Here is an 18008-nt window from a genome sequence, read left to right as displayed (position 1 = left end):
AATTTTACAGATGGGAGGACCCAGGGTGAGTGAGGTTGAGACCCTGTTCAACAGCACGCACCTGCTCACATGTGCTGAGTGGACACAGCCCTGCTTGAAGCCATGTCCTCTCACCTACTGGAGGGACAGGTTGGAGATGTTCTTTGAGTCCCCCACCCCCAGCTTCTGGCTCCCATTTCCCTTCATCTCCAGAAGAAAGTGACAGAAACTCCTATAGAGAAATGTGAATCAACCTCTGATCTTGGTGTTAAACAGGTGACCTTGAACACCAGCTTTGGCTTCAGGCATGACAAGTCCTTGGCTACCATCTGGGACTTAGACAGGGACATAGTAGGTGCAGGGCAGGACAGGGACATAGTAGCCTAGTAGGGCAGGACGGGACCGCTGGCCAGCCCTGGAGGCTTCCGCTCAGTCAGGTAGGCCAATTAGTCAGTTTCTCTTCATGGTTTCCCTGATCCACTTCAGGTAGCGGCAGACTTTGGTATAGACACCAGGCTTGGTGGTAGTGTCACAAGGGACATCACCCCAGGACACAATGCCCTGAAGAGCACCTCTACAGATCAGGGGTCCCCCGGAGTCACCCTGTGGGAAGAGGGGGGGTGTCTCAAGTTGAGTGGGAACTTCCTGGACTCAGAGCCCCCCATCCCCATCCTAATTACCATTCGCAATCTCAATCCAACCCACTCCATCCCAGGCACCCCCAGCCCAACTTGCTCAGCTAAACCTGAAGAAACTCAACTCATCAAAGCAAACCCATGCCCATCCTCACATCTAACACAACGCACTCCCAGTCTCCACATCTAATGTTTCCTCTCCAAATCCATCCCAGCCCACTTTGCCCCCAACATATTTCCCATCCAAATCAAACCAAACTCTTCCCTATCCTCACACCAATCATGCTATCCTAAGCTAACCCTATTTCCATCTTTAGCTCCAACTCCAACCTAACCAGTATTATAACCACTCTTCCTATCACACATCTAGACTTAACTCTAGCATCTTCATGGCTCCAATCACACAAAATCCAAGATGTCCCAACTTTCCAGCCCGTACCCACCGGCTTTCTCCCACCTCCTAGCCCCTCGGGCTCTGACCTCGCAGGAGTCCGTTCCTCCGCCCTCCACTCCTGCACACACCATGGCGCTTGTCAGGCGTCCAGGGTAATCCTTGTTACAAGAGGCGTCCGAGATGATGCTGATGTTGGCACAATGCAGCGTGTCTGGGAGGCTCACTGGGGAGGACAGCAGACTTGGAGCATACAGTGCATTTTGGCTCTTGTCCCCTCTACCAAGAGCCCTGGAGGATAGGTCCACCCTTTCACACACCTTGAGACTCAGGGCTTCCTGTGGTCCCGGACTCCTTGTTGGACACCAGGCCCCAGCCAGACACCCTGCAGGCCTCTCCTGGGTCGGGGCAACGGGTGGGCAGAGCCACTGGGCGCACCTGGGGGGTCAGACGCGCAGGTCTGGCTAGCCGCACCAACATGACGTCATGGCGATGGCTGCGTGCTTCGTACTGTGGGTGGGGGATGATGCGAGAAACCATCCGCAGTTGCTCGGGGCCATCACGCTTGCGCAGATTGTGCTCACCCAGGCGCACTCTCATGAAGCTGTGCAGCGAGTAGTTACCCGCAAGTGCAGTAAGGAGTAGATAGAGAGATCAAAGAGTATGCAACCTGGAATCCTCTGACCCTTTGGGAATCTCCAGGTGCCATTGTGAACCTATATGCCTGAGGCCAAAAGGTTCCAGCTCTTGCCCCTCGGGGATCCGGGAGTCTGAAAGCATGGGCGCACCTGGAACTCAGCCGCCATGTTTCAGACCTTCCCTCCTCAGAATCTAAAATTCTCAGATCCCCAGACTCTTCCCCCCAGAAAGATGGGGCCTTACCAGCCTCTTTCCTCCTTCAGGGACCTAAGACCCCTGACCTCCAGCTTCTTCCTCCTTCAGAACCCAGGAATATGGACCCTCTTCCCCATTCAACCCAAAGCTCCAGGCACCAGCGCGTACTTCCCCCAAAACTAGCCCCCACGCCTGTCCCCCCGCCCCGGCAGGACCCCACGCCCCGCCTTCATACCGGGTGAGGCAGTGTGCAGCAGAGAGCACCCAGCGTGGGGAGATGAGGGAAGCCCCGCAGTTGAAGCGCCCACGCTCGAAGAGGGCCACTTGCCATGGCTGGGAGTGGGGCACACACTCCTCCCCTTCCAGCGCCTTGTCTCTATCCTGGGCTGGTGGGGGAGGAGCAGAAGATCCTTGAGACCTGGCCTCTTCAGCACCTCCACACCTTTCTTCCATCCATGTCAATTTCTTTTTTTCTTTCTTTTTTTTTTTTTTTTTTTGTATTGGGGATTTAACCCAGGGGTGCTTAACCACTGAGCCACTTCCCCAGCCCTTTGTATTTTCTATTTTGAGACAGGGTTTCACTAAGTTGCTTAGGTCTCACTAAGTTGCCAAAGCTGGCCTCGAACTTGTGATCCTCCTGCCTCAGAGTCCCAAGTCCCTGGGATTACAGGCACGCACCACCACACTTGGTCCCAATTTCTTAATGGTCCCTGATGTTTATTGTGAAGCATTGTCCTCTCTAGCTTTTACAATGAATGCCTTTTGTGCAATTCTGGTCTAGCCCCACTTGCTAAGGAACCCGGGAGAGGGAGGACAGAGAAAGGATCAGAGGGCAAGGAGTTCTCTGGGATTGGGGGTGAGGCTCAGACAGGTGATCACTTGGAACTAGTGATTCAGGGTCCCAAAGTGTCATGATATCAAGTGAAGGTAGCCACTCAATAGGTTTGACACACAGACCTGGCTCTGTATATGTCAGTCACATTCACCAACTGGCCCCATAGGGTCCTGAACACACATATACACTCAACCAGGTTTGCAAGCACAGGAACAGACAGGGAGAGCACTTTAAGCTAAAAATTAACTGCAGGTGCATGGGTTAGAGCTTCGAGAATCACAGCAAAGACATTGTGTATGAATATGAACAGTTAACACATGGTTGTGTACACACACACACACACACACACACACAATCAACATTGGATACAGGTCAGACCTAAATTTAGTCTCCAGTGTGGTCTTGGCACCCAGTGTCACAGATAAGCACATGTGCATAATAGGTCTAGGCAAAGAAGGTGGGATCCTTAACCCTGGGTTCAAATATACAAGGTGTGAGACTTAGAGCAAGTTATTTGATCTCTGTGCCTCTCTTTCCTTATCTGTAAGATGGAGATGTTTGTAAAGATGAAATAGGAGGATGTGTGTGTGTGTGTGTGTGTGTGTGTGTGTGTGTTGAATCATACCTGCAACATTATAACTGGGAACTGCTTAGTAAATGCTAGTTATTCTCAACAAAGGACCCATAGATTTATTTGTGGGCACACATATGGCCGTACTAAGGTAGACATCTGCATCCACCTCCATGGCCAAGGTCAAAACAGTGATTCAACCACAAGCCATTTTGTAGAATCAAAGTTGCAGACAACAAACTAGAGAACCAACACTCAGAGGAGGACCCACCAGATCAGACTCCAGGGCAACACCCAGACATAGGGCCAGGCATTCAAGGTCAAAGACTTATCAGACGACTGGGATAGGTTATGTTTATCCACTTCCAGATCAGCCCCCAAGCAAGATCCATGGTGTTCAAGGTCACTCATCAGGTTTCACCTACAGGGACCTGGTTCATGCATATGGGCAGGATGTGAAACCCCCCAATACACACACACACACACACACAGGGGCATACACCTATGACAATAACAGTGAAGTCTCCGTAGCATAATGTAGGTAATTTATATAATAAGCACTCAATAAGGATTGAAAAACTAAGTACACAAACTCTGGGTTCAAATCCTACTTCTGCCCCGCGCACGCGCGAACACACACACACACACACACAATGGCGGCATGCACAAGGACATGGGGACATTTCCAGGTCACAGGACCACAGCTTCCTACAATGGGCAATGTGCATGTGGGCAGGGTGAATAGCCCCAAGGTCACAGCCGTGTACACAGACACCCTCACTGGGGCTGGATTTGCATAATTGGACCAAATGCCCCCACTCTGCCCACCAAGGTGAGGGTGAGGCCGGGAATGCGGATGTGGTACCTGAGGGGCTTAACTGAGGAAGGGTGAGGTCCTCTATGGAGAAGGGTGTGAGGGCGCTGGCTGAACAGCTGGGCACCGGGCTGCACCTGGCCAGTCCGAGCTGGCGGAGGGTGGAGGCCCCAGCTGGGTGCAGCAGGCAGGTGGGAGGCAAGGAGGGGGGCACAGGGAAAGCCCCAAGGGAGGCTGGCAGCATAGGGAGGCCTGAGGGGTGAGGGGCAGGAGGCGGTTAATGAACAGATCCACCTGAGACTTTCTCCAGGGGGGCATCAGGTTACAGGTGATTCATCCAGGGGTAGTGACAGAGCTTGGGCTGGAGCTGAACTGCCACCCAGGTGACCTTGACCTAGTGGCCATCCCTCTGAGCCACAGCCCCTTCCCCTGGCAGTTGAGGGATGTGGTGCTCACTTCATGTGGGCCCTCCAGGGCCCCATGTTTCATTGTCAACCACCACCCGCGGGGAGGACTGCCTCTCCATCGTGCATCGGGGAACTAGAAGGTGGCAGAGGTGGGATTTGAACCCAGAGTCTGAATTCTCGGCTTCTCCACCCTGTTCAATGTTTATTACATGCATTACCCACATTATTGGCTCAGAGGGATGGCCACTAGGTCACATTATGTTGCTGAGGCCTCACCATTATTAAGACAGGTACCTGCTGTCTTATCCGGAAAGTACTTGAGGTCCAGAGAGGTGAAACAAGTTTCTCAAGGTCACCCAGCAAGGAAGGGGCAGGCCCAAGACTCAAACTCAGATTTGTGAGATGCCAGAACCTTGGTCACTGTCATGGGCAGGGAGAGGATCCGGACAGCAGTTTCCAGAGCCCCGATGGCTTTTAGGCTGGCACAGGGACTCAGGAACTTTGGCAGGTGGCTCAGGTGGGATGAGGGTGGGGGCAGGGTCATTGGTGGTCTCTGTGAGGTGGGTGCTTTGGGGTCCCCGGACCTAGGCTCCCAGGCAGTGGGACCCACCCTGGGCCCCCTCACCTGCAGATGTCACCAGGATGGAGAAGATGAGCAGAAGCCACATTGTGGAGAAAGGCCAGGGCTCAGGGATGTCTGTGGAGGGGAGAACCAGAACCGGGCTGTGTCTGGACCCCAGCCCCAGGATGCCTCCAGGCACCAGCTCATTCCTCCCCCCAACCCCCTGCTGCTTAAACCCCCCCCTCCCCTAGCCCCCCCCCACCTGCTCTTCCTGCTGGGTCCCCATCTCTGGAGGGTCTACTGTTCCTCTAGGCACCAGGACAGACCCCCGCACCATGCCAACAGCTCCTGATCTCTCCATCCCCAAGGCCCTGGCTCAGGACCCAATCCCAGCCTCCCCTCGGGTCCCCTTCAGTCTAGCACTTCCCCAGCCTGTCTCCAAACCAAGGTCCCCCTGGGCTCGTCCACTCCCAGAGCTGGCCGTCCATGCCCCTCCCTGCTCACAGCACCCACAGACCCCTGAGTGATCCCGGGATACAGTCCGAGCCCCTCAGCCCCACTTTAGAGGACGTGAGCACGCCCTTGTCCTCCAGCCTGTCTGGCTGGGTCTCCGTGACCTTGTCCTTCTAGTGCTGCCGTTCCACCTTCTGCAGTCCCATGGCTTCACACCTTGGCTCAGGCTGTGCCCCATCAGGTATGCCCTTCTCTCCATGGTCCACTTCACCCCCGCAGGCCTTTTCTGACCTCCCTGGCCCTCGGTGGCGTCTCCCTCCCCCATCAGACTGGGAACTCCTTGAGAGCAGGCCCCAGCTGACTTGGTTCTGGATTCCCAGCTCTGTGGCTGCCGGGTCTGGCCCATGGGGGATCTGAGGAAGCTTTGGGAGTGAGTCACAGTCCTTCCCTACCTGTCCTTCAAGGCTTGGCCCGGTCTCCTCCAGGCCGCCCAGTGCCTAGCGCTCGTCTCCTGGACTCCTGCCTCCACGTAGCACAGACACCCACTCACAAATGCTGTCTGGCCTTTCCCTGACCCCATCTTGGGGGCTCTGAAGAGGGGGCTCAGGTCAGCTGGGGCCTGGCATGCAGAAGAGAGCTCTGGAAGGCTGTTCTCCTGGGTTCTGGCACAGGTGCTTTCAGAGACATCCTCTGGCTCACTCTACCTCCCCTCCTCCCATAGGGGCTTTTCTAGAAGCTTCAGGACATTGTCTTGGTTCAGATTCAGCTTGGGCCCTCAGTAACGGACACATGGACCTATCCAGTAGCCTTGACACTCGATTCCCCCAGGGTGGTCAGTGTCGCCCCTTGCGCTCCCGCTTCCCAAGTTCTTTCTTACAGATCTCACCCCCTCCAGATCTCCAGGAGCATCTAGGGCAGCTTGGATGGCCGCAGAAGGGAAGCAGGCACCGGAAAGCCTGAATTTATAAGGTCCCAGCCCCACCTGGGTCTCGGGTTGGGTGGTGTAGGGTGGGGTGAGAGGTGTCTGAGAGTCCGGTTTACAGGCTGGACGCCTGGGTGGCTGGTGGGGTGGGGGACTAGGCTTAATGAGCATTTATGGGCTGAAGTTATTGTCTGAGTCTGTGAGAAGGAATTTTCCTCCAGGGGCAGGGGACAGGAAGGCAAGTGCAAGAAAGTTTGGAGGACCTCAAAATACAGAGCTTGGAATTTGGGGTGTGGAGTGTGGAAACTGGATTCTAGAGTCACACTTCTTGTTCCTGGGGCAGGATTCTGGATCTTGGATTCTGGAGTTGGAGCTTGGATTCTGGATCTGGAGCTTGAGTTCTAGACTTTGGGGTCCTGAATTTGTTATTCATCACTGGAAGTCTGGAGTGTGAATTCTCAAGTCTGAGTTCTGGGATCTCAGGTCTGGAATCTGGATCCTGGGGTCAAGGTTTTGAATGCTCTTTGAGGTCTCAGACTTGGATTCTAGACCACAGGTATTTGGATCTAGAATCCAGATTAGGAATCTGGACTTGAGGTCAGAAAACTTTACACAGGCTGTGTGGAGCCTGGGGCCTGGATACAAATGGTAGATTTTGGATTTTGATGCCTTGGTTCTAGAGTCTGCTCTAGACTCAGATTTGGAATATGAAGTCTGCAGTTCCAGATCTACGTTGCACACTTAAAAGGCTGGACTGGGAGACAGACTTGGCTTCCACAAGTCTGAGATCACTAGGATCTTTTTTTTTTTTTTTTAAGAGAGAGTGAGAGAGGAGAGAGAAAGAGAAATTTTTAATATTTATTTTTTAGTTCTCGGCGGACACAACATCTTTTGTTGGTATGTGGTGCTGAGGATCGAACCCGGGCCGCACGCATGCCAGGCGAGCGCGCTACCGCTTGAGCCACATCCCCAGCCCCCTGAGATCGCTAGGATCTTGACTGTAAAGTATGAATTTAGAGACTGGGAACCTAGGTCTGTATTGTGGATTCTGTGGTCTTAATTCTGGGTTCTGGAGCATGAAATTTGTATTCTGGAGGCCAGAGATCAACACTAAGATGACCCAAGGCTTCAGGTATTTGGGGCTGGCTTCTGGTGTCTCAGAACCCCAGAGGGCTCTGAGCAATTGTCTAGAGTCTCACTAATGAGTAAGTTCAGAGAGCAGGAGGGACTTACCTCAAGTCAACCAGCAAAGAATGGGACCTGTTCTACACACCATCCCTTCTCTGTCTGGGAAGGCATCTCCTTTATGGGAAACTGCTGGATGCTTGGGACTCGGCCCCTCCAGAACCAAAGGCCTTCCAAATCTCTAGAATATCAGACTTTCAGATTCTAGGCCCCAAGACATTCAGGCAGTCTAGGTCCCCAGACACTGTGGAACCCAGGCTTTTAGAATACTCTAAAACCACAGATCTCCAGACACCCTGAAACTCTAGAGCTTCCGGTGTGCGGGAGCCCCAGACCTCCAGGCATACTAGAGCTTTAGGTCTCCAGCCATGAGAACTCCAGAGCTGCGGACATTCTGGATCCCTAGGCTGAGAGCTACTCTAGAGCTCCTTCGCCCCTTTGTCTCCCCCAAGTTCATGCTCTGGGCCACAGCTTCAGTTGCCGGCTCTGGGCCGCCCCTGTGCTCAGTTGCCCATCTGGTTATGATGGCTTCCTCCTGAACAACCTCCACAAAGGGGCAGCACAGCCATAAGTCATACAGAGGACACGAGGCAACGGGCAGGAATCCAGCGTTCTGACCCCAGCCACCGCTGGTTGGCCTGCGGCCCCCTGGCCACCTGCGGCTGTTGGCTAGCGGTGGTGGTGACAGATGAGCCACAGGCATCCCGTGCCAGGCCTGTTTGAGGGCCTTCCATCACGGCCGGCCGCACGTGCTCTTCCTTGCAGCCCACGCAGGCAGGTACTGACATCATCCGCGTGACACCGACCAACCTTGACACCAGATCTGGAGCACGCCTGCCCCTGCGAAGCGACTTCAGCGACCCGCCTCCTGCCGGCTCTGACAGGCTCAGACCCGTGCAGTGCTCCCGGCTTTCTCCGCAGATGCCCTTCACCTGCCCAGCTGCGGCCTGAGCCTTCTGACCCCCTCTCCTCCTTTGAGGAATTAACCCACCAAGTGCGCGCTCTCCTCATTCAGACCTGCGCAGCCCCTCCCCAGTGTCCGCAGGGCCCTAACTCATTTCAATCTCCAGACCCCCATGGGACCATCCCACCTCCACGTCCACCCATTCATATCACCAGACTCCAGAGACCTGTCCACCTTCCCTCCCCACATTCCCTGCCCTCCATCCATCCCCAGTCCTTGACCTTCCGCCCCAGCCTCCTCCCCCACACCTTTTCCCTCCTCTCTGTCCTTCCAGCTCCGTCATTCTCTCTCCTTGGCTCCTCCTGGCCCCAGGCCCCAGCAGTCTTCTTGCCCTCATCTGGCAGTCTGTCCCCTTGGTGGTGGCAGCCACCACATGGCCACAGAGGGTCTTTGCGTACCCAGAGCTCACCGCTCCCCTCCCCTGCTCACAGCCTCCCCTGAGACGGCTCCCCATAAACCTGATCATCCGAGGACCACCCCAGAGAGCTTTTCCAGGAGAGTCACGTTAATGTGTGCAAGGAGATAGCTTGCCTGTCCATGGTGTCTGCTAAGTCCATCCTGGAGGTGGAATTGTTCAAGACCACACAGGCTGCTAAAGTTGGGGGGTCAGAGACTGGGGTCCTGTGTGGCCCCTTGGGTGAGAAGCATCACCTATCTATTGCTCCAGTGCTTGGGGGGGTCTTAGGTTGGGGTGGGCAGAGGTGGGGCCTTCCTGGGTTGGATGAGATAATACCTAATACCCATGGAACAGGTGTGTGAATTGTAAAGTCAGGCTGAGTCTGAACACCGGTTAACACAGCGCCTAATTCAGACATGGGCTCTGGAACAAGCTGGGCTGGGTGTTAATCCTGTCTCTGCCACCCAGTGCTGTGTGCCCTTGGGCACATTTCCAGGCCTCTGGGTGCCTTGGCTGCCTGTCTATTAAGCGGGAGTGGCGATTGCCTCTTCCTCCTCTGTAGAGGAGACATGAAGGCCTGATGTGATATCAGTGCAGGGTAATTCTAAACCCTTTTTTTTTTTTTAATGGTGGGGATTGAACCCAGGGGTGCTCTCTCACTGAAGTATATCCCCAGCTCTTTTTTATTTTGACACAAAGTTTCACCTTGAACAGGCTGGCCTTGAACTTGCTATCCTCCTGGCTCAGCCTCCCCGGAAGCTGGGATTACAGGGAATGAGGGGTCCTTCTCAGGTGACAGTTGGCAGCAGCAGATCCAGGACTGAAGGGAACTTTGTTTCTTGATCTCCTGGAGTGGCACTTTTCTCAGAATCCCTGAACCCCCTTTATCAGGGAGGCTCAGGGAGAGAACATGAATGTGTGAGACCCGAGCGTGAGAGTGTGACATTGAATGGAAGACCTGCCACGTGTAGAACGTAGCTTTTCTCTGAGACTTTATTTTTTGGGCCGCGTTGGGGAAGATTGGAGGAGACAGGAAACCTGCCTTTCTTCTTCTTGTCCTGGGAGGGTCCTGCCACTAGGTGGCGCCAGAGAGTATTTGTGCATCGGTGGTTCTTTCCACAGCTTGAGGGTCAGCCGGAGGAGGGCTGGGGCTCTGCAGTCCAGGGTCCCTGAAGTAAGAGAACAGCAGTATATCTGAGGGTCTGGGCAAGGGGCAGGTACATGAACCCCTGCAAAGCCTGGGCAGAGAGGATGTACTGGGGTTTGTCAGACCCCTGGGTCGGCACCGTGGTTGTGTGGCCTGCAGTTCATTGTCCCCAGCTGGTGGCAGACATAGGTCGGTATACAGTTGGATGAGTCGAGTATCCCTCCTTCAAAGGACTGGAGGACCTGCGGCCACTATGGGGCTCCCAGCGCTGCCTCCTACTACTGCCCACTGGCACCCCAGAGCTGCCCTGGGGTCTTCTCCCCACAGTGACTGTTGCGCTTCTGCTCCTCCCTCCCCGTGGCCTTGAGAGCTGGCCTCTTTCTGGAGACCAACAAGCGGGCTTAGGGCGGGGATGCTGGCTGCGAATTACCAAGGAGAGGTGGTCCTGCTCCTGGAGCGGAGTCCAGGCTCTGCAAGAAGCGGGGAGGGAGGGAGAGAGGAGGGAGAACAGAGGAAGAAAGGACAGGCGGTTGGTGGGGGTGGGGGGTGGGAGGCATCTCCTGGGTCTCAGGCAAAGGATCAGTCTGAGCCATGGTCCAGTCCCCAACCTTGGACCCTGATTAATTTTATGTGTCAACTTGACTGGACTAAGGAATATGCAAATATTAGGTGTGTTTCTGAGGAATTTCTAGGAGAGATCAGCATCCCAGCAAAGAAGATCTGGCTCCGCCCCTGGGCGTGGCCTTCACCCAGTCCATCAAGGGCGGGAACAGAAGAAAAAGTCCCTCAGTCCTTGAGCTGGGCTATCTGTCCTCCCTGCCCTTGGACACTGGTGCTCCTGCTTCTCTGTCTTCGGCACTTGGGCTGAATCACACCACTGGCTTCCTGGTTCTGCAGGTCAGACGGCAGATGGCAAGGACGTCTTGCCTCCGTAATCACCAGAGCCGACTCCCGTAGTAAATGTCCTCTTGTGCGTCCATAAATCCTGTGGGCTTTATGTTTCTGGGAAACTCTAACACAGACCCTCCTCCTCCCTCATCCAGCCCCCACCAAACACAAACAATGAAAATGAGAGGACTTCCACCCCCACCCTTCCTCAGACGCACACACGCTCCTTCCCCCATCTGCTCCTCTGGACCACACAGAGGTACACATGTCACCTGCAGGCAGGAGAAAGAGAGCACGTTGCTGGGCTGGGCGCACATTATCACACCCATCCAGATGTGTAAACACACACACACACACAAACACACACACACACGAATGGCACAGGTTTGGTCCCAGAGTTTGTGCATCTCAGCAAATTCGTTATCACACTAAGTCACATATGTGGCCATAGTCAGCCATGGACAACTGGACCTGCACACTTAGGTTCTGACAAGGACAGCGCTCTAAGCTGACACACACTTGGTGGGTGTCAGGTGGTACTTTCAATAATCACAGCACAGACGTTCATGTGGGAACACAGATGGACTTGGACACACACACACACACACACAGACCCCATCCACCCTCCAGTGCGGCAGGACATTGATGTCACCCAGGCACACACCACACACACTGTGGTACAGTGGCCACACCCAGAGGCCACCCACCTGGGTTCACACATACCAGCTCTGAGTCCTGGAGAAACTCAGTTGACTACAGTGAGCTTCCATCTCCTCCTCTGTTATGTGGGGGCTCTCAAGGGTTACATGGGAAACTCTGTGTGTGTGTGTGTGTGTTTACACATCTGGATGGGTGTGATAATGCCTGCCATATCATAACTGCTTCATAGCCAGATGTGCTGGTGCACACCTGAAATCTCAGCAGCTCAGGAGGCTGAGGCAGGAGGATCACAAATTCAAAGCCAATCTCAGCAATTTAGGCCCCAAGCAACTCAGTGAGACTCTGTCTTTAAGTAAAATTAAAAAGGTAAAAAGGATTAGGGATGTGGCTCAGTGGTTAAGTGCCCCTGGGTTCAATCCTCAGTACCAAAACAAACAAACAAACAAAACCCTCTGCTTTATAAACTTGAGTTGTTTTAATCAGATACATGATTTATTTAGGGGACATATGCATGGATACTCACACTTTGTGGAAATCAGTCCTCCAATTCCTTTGGATGTGTGAACAGTATGCTTGGGGCATTTGCAGCCCCAGGGCTGGACATACACAGACCTCAGGCAGACCTTAAAGTACAATCCAACACGCACACACACGCACGCACACACGCACGCACAGAGCCGGAAGGGTGCTCCTTAGAACCTGGCAGCTGGCACTGTGGGAACATAAAGTGAAACAGCTCAACGGCCTGTGTGTCCATCAGCCACCCCGAGGCGTCTCTCCTCCTCTCAGTGCCCCGAGTCTGGGGCTCTGCCGTCTCCGGGACTCCGCTCTGTGTGTCCGCTTCTGACTCAGCGTCTGCCTGACTGTGTCCACCCATCTCCATCCTGGCCCTGGTGTCCTCCCGCACACAGTGTTACACAGGGATCTCTTATGTCTGGGGTTCCTTCTCCATCGCCAGGCTCCAGCCTGACACCATGCAGGCCACACCCACTGGGTCCCGTGTGGGCAGCAGGGCCTGTCCTACCAACAGGATGTCGCAGTGCAGCTGGGTACTTTACAGCTCACAGGGCGGCGCTGTGGGAAGCCTCGGACGGTGGCTTTGGGTGGTTGCTCTGAGGCACCCTGTACTTGCCTGGCGCACCCTCTTGGGGCTGTGTGGGCAGGTGGTTCCCCGCAGGCTGAGTGAGGGACAGACCAGAGTAGGCCACCTGGTCCACTGACCCTTTGGGATCCTATTACCTTCACCCCAGACTCTGAAGCCACTGGCCGTGGTGTCCCCTGCCACTTGCCCCTGGTAGCTGACCTCCAGGCTCCTGCCTCCTGTCCTTGGACACAACCCTCTAGGTCAGGATCACATCAGGACTTCAGGAAACGCCATGTTCCCAGTCTCCTCCATTGTCTCCCCAGGGACCTGTGAGACCAAGTCCCATGTCCCTCTACACCAGGGGCTGGGCACAGCCTCTTCCTCTGTGGCGGACCCCCTGCTTTCTCACAACCAGCAACCCAGACCCCAGGACCTGTCTCTGTACAGGACGTGGTGGTGGGTAGCAGAGAGAAGCCACGTCGTCCACCTGCCCAGCCCAGCCCAGCCCACCAATACGGACCCCGCCTCGAGAGGGGTCAAGGATCCCTGAGGATGTCCTTGTCCCCAACCCTGACCTTTCCCACCCTTCCCCCTGCATTTTATTCACAGTTGCTGCCATGGATTTCTGCAGATGTCTCTGGCTTTGAAAACGACACCACTGTCCTCTCTCTAGCTTGTATCGCTGCCCGTTCTCTCCAGTTCCTGTCTCTCCCCGTCCTGTTTCTGTAGGACTGGGGAGAGCAGAAGGCAAAAGAAACAGGGAGAGAAGGGCTCTCTGGCAGGGGCAGACACACACATGGGTGCACACAGGTGGCTCATTGGTCAGTTCTGGTCACCGTTCTGCTTGTGTGCAATACTAAGAAATAGGTATCTTGGTCTCTGCCTCCAGTCCCCAGCACAGAGCCTCTAAAACCCTTGGGATTTCCTGGATAATACGAGCATATTTTGTTCTAATGACATGACTTTTTTTTTTTTTTTTTGTACCAGGGATTGAACCCAGGGGTGCTTAACCACTGAGCCACATCCCCAGCCCCCACCTTTTTTTTTTTGCATTTTATTTAGAGACAGGGTTTCACTGAGTTGCTGAGGGCCTCACTAAATTGCTGGGGCTGGCCTGTAATTTGCAATCCTGCTGCCTCAGCCTCCAGAGTCACTGGGATTACAGGCATGTGCCACTGTGCCCAGCATGATGTGACTTTGGATTGGCTCCTGGAAGGGGCGTGGACCAGCTCCCTCAGTCTCTCCAGGAGACATAAGTGTCCACAGCGCCACCTACTGACACTCTTTAATTGCCCGCTGGGACTGGGAAAGCATTATTGCAGTCTCACAGGTGTGGTCCCTCTCACCAAGACCCCTTCTAGGAACACACTGACTCAGGTGGGTCACACACAGACATGAACATGTTTAGCTGTCACACAGCTGGGTGTCACACTTTGGGAGGACGCAGCAGGCTGGTCTCAGGGACACACGAACAGATTTGCAACACTCGGGTGGCAGGTCCAGATACCTGCACAGGTGTGCAGTGGCAACAGATGTGGAGTCACACGGACAAGTAATGACACTGCTGGGCACACAAGTCCTGGAAATCGTGTGTGACAGTGTGTAGGGTATTGCTGACCAGGGAACTCGACTGAGCCCCAGGGTCTGAGTTTAGCTGAGTCACACACAGACATGGTGGATCACCTTCATGGATGACCTTCAGTGTCCAGCCCTCCAGAAGTCTGGCTGATGTGAAGCCCCAAAGCCCTCACTGTGAATCACACTGTCAGACTGTTGGGGGGTCCAGGCCCCGGGGCAAACAAAGTCACTCTAATCAGGCAGGAGAATCCCCAGGCGTGGACACGGCCTCCCAGGAGCCGAGGGCCAAGGCCTGACCCTTTGGACAAGGTCCAGCCTCTGCTGCACACTCTCCTTCACAAGGTCACGGCAAGACTCCAATGTGTATGTGAGGTGCTTGTGGGGCTACGGGAGCCACCACTGCAAGGGGACAAGAGGCCACAATGCTGCTTGTGGTGCTCCACAGAGACTCAGGGTCAAATGGGCAAGAAAATGGGTTTTATGAAAGTCAGCTTTGAAGGATGAGGGAAGAAACTTTTTTTTTTTTCTTAAAATTTCCATCTTCAGAAAACTCATGAGCCAGGAAAGCTTTTTACAGGTAGGACTGGATGTGGTGGCGCCTGCCTGTGATCCCAGGGACTCTGGAGGCTGAGGCCGGAGGATTGCAAGTTAGATGGCAGCCTTAGCAACTCAGTGAAATCCTGTTTCAAAATAAAAATAAAAAGGGCTGGAGATGTGGCTCAGGCAGGGATGCTTCTGATGGGATGCTGATGGGATCCATCCCTAATTCTTACAAATGAACGATTGAATGAATGGGACAGCAGAGTGGGACAAAAGGCAGGTGGATATGCAGATTTATTAACCAGACAACCTGCCAGTCTCAGCTTTTTATTTCTGTCCTTCATTTCTGCCTTGTGACCAGCACGCGCCTGGGTCTGTGCTGGCTGAGCACCTAGCCTGGGCCAGACCAAACGTCAGCACTTGCAAACACTCATCTCCTCCTCACAGCACCCTTCTAGGTGGATACTACTGGCATCATTGGACAGCAGAAGGGACTTAGAAAGGGGGTGCCCACTAGGTCAAGGTCACTCTGGATCCAGTGGTCTTCAGAGACTATGATCAGTTGCCATCTGCACAGAAACTAATCATGACTTGATCTCTCTGCCCTGAAGAGGGTGGTGGTGACTTCATTAACTCCCTACCTGACTCTGCCCCTGGGGCTCTCTCAGACTGCCTCCTACCAAGTCCCATCAGCCCCTCGGCCTGCTCCCTCTCCTCCTGCCCACTGCGCCAGGCTGGGGCCCTTCTGGACCCCCCTTGCAGGTGCAGCCTCAGTGCCCAATGCTTGCCAAATACTCGGAAGGGTCTGAGATTTTACTAACTTGCAAAGAAAAAGTCTGCTGCGGTGTCCAGATGCTGGAACACAGGACTCTCTTGGGTCCAAGCTTCATTACTCACGGCAGGCAGAGCAGCGCGAGCTTCAGGTTTTGTTCAGACTCTGACCACAAATCCCACGGAGTCAGAGACCAGAGCAGCACAGGCAGCTTCTGTGCAGCCGCAGTTTGCGCCACCGGCAAGGAACCCGAGCCCCAAATCCTTAATCCTCGATGGGCTACTTGCAAACCGGCCCAGCCTGTGTCCCTGATGGAGCTATGTCTTCATTATCCGGGGCTGCAAACAGAGCTGCCCTAAAGAGACATTTATTTATTCCCCGCAACAGCAGACAAGGCTGCTGTAAGAGAGATGTTATCTTTATTACCCAGGACGTAAGAAACCAGATCGGAGACGGACAGAATCTGGCAAGGCTTCCCGCTCTGGGCAAACATCCTTGAAAAGACGGCCCAGGGGCGGGGCACAGAAGACCTCAGAGAACCGTCCGGGCTGCCTTGCGCCGGCACCTGCTCAGCAGTCCCGGTCAAACACTGTCTACCACATCCCGCCGAACCAGGGTTCCCGGGCCACCTCCCGACCTTGGGTGGGCAGCCCATTGGGGAACCTATAATAAGGGCGGGGCTCAGAAGCCGGGGGATCTGGGTTTGGGAGGGGCTCTGGGTGGGAACGCTTAGGGGGCCCGCTTCTGGAGAGGGCGGGGCTGGAGCCCTGGTGGGCTGAGTTCCAGATGTGTGGGGCTTGCTGCTCCTGATGTGAGAGAGGCAGGGCTGGGACCTTGGCCCAGGGTCTGGGGAGAGGGTGATGGGACCACCCTGGCGCCTCAGATCTCCAAAGGCACGGAGGACCAAGGCGGCCCATTCTCAGGAGCTCCTCACTGGAGGGCAGCACCTGGGCGTGCAATCTGCGCACGCGCGCTGCCCTCTTCCAAAGGGTTTTGGGCCGAGGGAGGAGGGGCCTGCACTTAAGGGTTTCTTGCAGTTCCACCGTCTTCCCCGGGTCTTCCACGTCTCTTGCACTGTGCCCAAATCAGAATTATCTCAGCCAAATCTTTTGAACAAAGACCAGTCAGGGCCAGGTGTGGTGGTGCACTCCTGTAATTCCAGCGACTCAGGAGGCTGAGGCAGGAGGATCTCAAATTCAAGACCAGTCTCAGCAACCTAGTGAGGCCCTAAGCAACCTAGCGAGATCCTGTCTCAAAAAATTAAAAAAATCACCAAATTCTGGGGATGTGGCTCAATGGTTAAGTGCACCTGGATTCAATCCCTGGTACCAAGCAGGTGGGGGGAAAGACTAGCCGGAGCTGTCTGTGGACCCCCGGGTGCACACACAGGCCTGGAGGGCAGAGGCAGGAACCCCTGTGCTGTCCCGCTGAGCCAGAGGTGTGGGAGGGGTGTGGGCAGGTTTTGGAGTCAGTACTTAGCCATGCTTGGTTTTCTTTGGCCACATGATGTGCTGGGGTCAGATTTGAGGCTGGAGCTTGAAGATCAGTGAGAATGGAGGGAAGGGTTGGAGTTGGCTGTGCTTTTGTGGAGTTGGGGACTGGGGATGTCTGGTTGGCTGGGGATGGCCTGGGTGGAAATGGGATTATTCTGAGGTTGTATGGGAACTGTGTGGGGATTGGCTCAGGGTGGAGCGTGGCAGCCACAGACATTGGCTTGTGTGGGATGTGAGGATGGACATGAGTTTGGAGTCATTTCAAATGCGGGGAGCCATAGCAGTTCGGTTGAGTTAGGCAAGGTTGGGTTGGTGTGTGTGATGCAGGTGGATTGGGTTGTGTTAAACAGCCCGGGTTCAGTTTGGTTGAGGTTTGGATGGGAATTTGGAGATGCTTGGGAACAGTAGATCCAGGAGGACCTAACTCAAGCAGAGGGGGACTTCCTCTCCCAGGATGATTCCAGGGCACCCTGATCTATGTGTGCGGGGGTGAGGCCCTGGTTGAGCACATCCCTCTATCCCTGCCTTTAGATCTTTAATTGTGATTATCTGAGTCCCTCTCCTGTCACCCTCACAGCACTTGGAATTTACTTGTCCCTCACTTAGGAAAGAGGGAAGATTTTATCAAGTTCTGCGATGCAGCCAGGGCTGGATCCCTGTGAACTGTTTGGTTTTACAGAGCAGCTGCACTAGCCCAGCCGGAGGGACTTTAGGAAGTCTTACCGGGTGTCAGTGGAGGTGGCAGGGCTCTCATTCTTGATTCTCTGCTGTGGTCCTCAAATGTGATTTTTAAATGTCACTTAATCTTGAGGTGCATAAGCCTGGTTCCTGAGACTGAAATATGCTATTGAGGAGAGGACAGTGGCTTTTGCATGGGGGTGCTCCTGACCTGGGTGG

General features: G+C 54.5%; 1 protein-coding gene across 6 annotated transcripts; it reads right to left on the bottom strand.

Annotated features, from left to right (window-relative positions):
* Positions 1-214: 214 nt before the first annotated feature.
* Positions 215-6495, bottom strand: Klk15 (kallikrein related peptidase 15). Of its 6 annotated transcripts, none has more exons than XM_078031531.1 (7): positions 6359-6495; positions 5092-5163; positions 4111-4311; positions 2075-2225; positions 1326-1609; positions 1095-1231; positions 215-582 (listed from the first exon to the last, which is right to left on the bottom strand). In XM_078031531.1, the coding sequence occupies exons 2-7, from the start codon at positions 5132-5134 to the stop codon at positions 430-432; spliced, it is 969 nt and encodes a 322-aa protein (XP_077887657.1). In that variant the 5' UTR covers positions 5135-5163; positions 6359-6495; the 3' UTR covers positions 215-429. The 6 variants fall into 6 exon arrangements, with proteins under 6 accessions (XP_077887657.1, XP_077887655.1, XP_077887656.1 ...); XM_078031529.1 differs by lacking the exon at positions 6359-6495 and adding an exon at positions 5546-5880; XM_078031530.1 differs by lacking the exon at positions 6359-6495 and adding an exon at positions 5589-5709.
* Positions 6496-18008: the final 11513 nt, after the last annotated feature.

Source organism: Ictidomys tridecemlineatus, chromosome 15, assembly GCF_052094955.1.
Source record: "Ictidomys tridecemlineatus isolate mIctTri1 chromosome 15, mIctTri1.hap1, whole genome shotgun sequence".
NCBI lineage: Eukaryota > Metazoa > Chordata > Mammalia > Rodentia > Sciuridae > Ictidomys > Ictidomys tridecemlineatus.
This window is presented reverse-complemented; position numbering and strand designations above follow the sequence as displayed.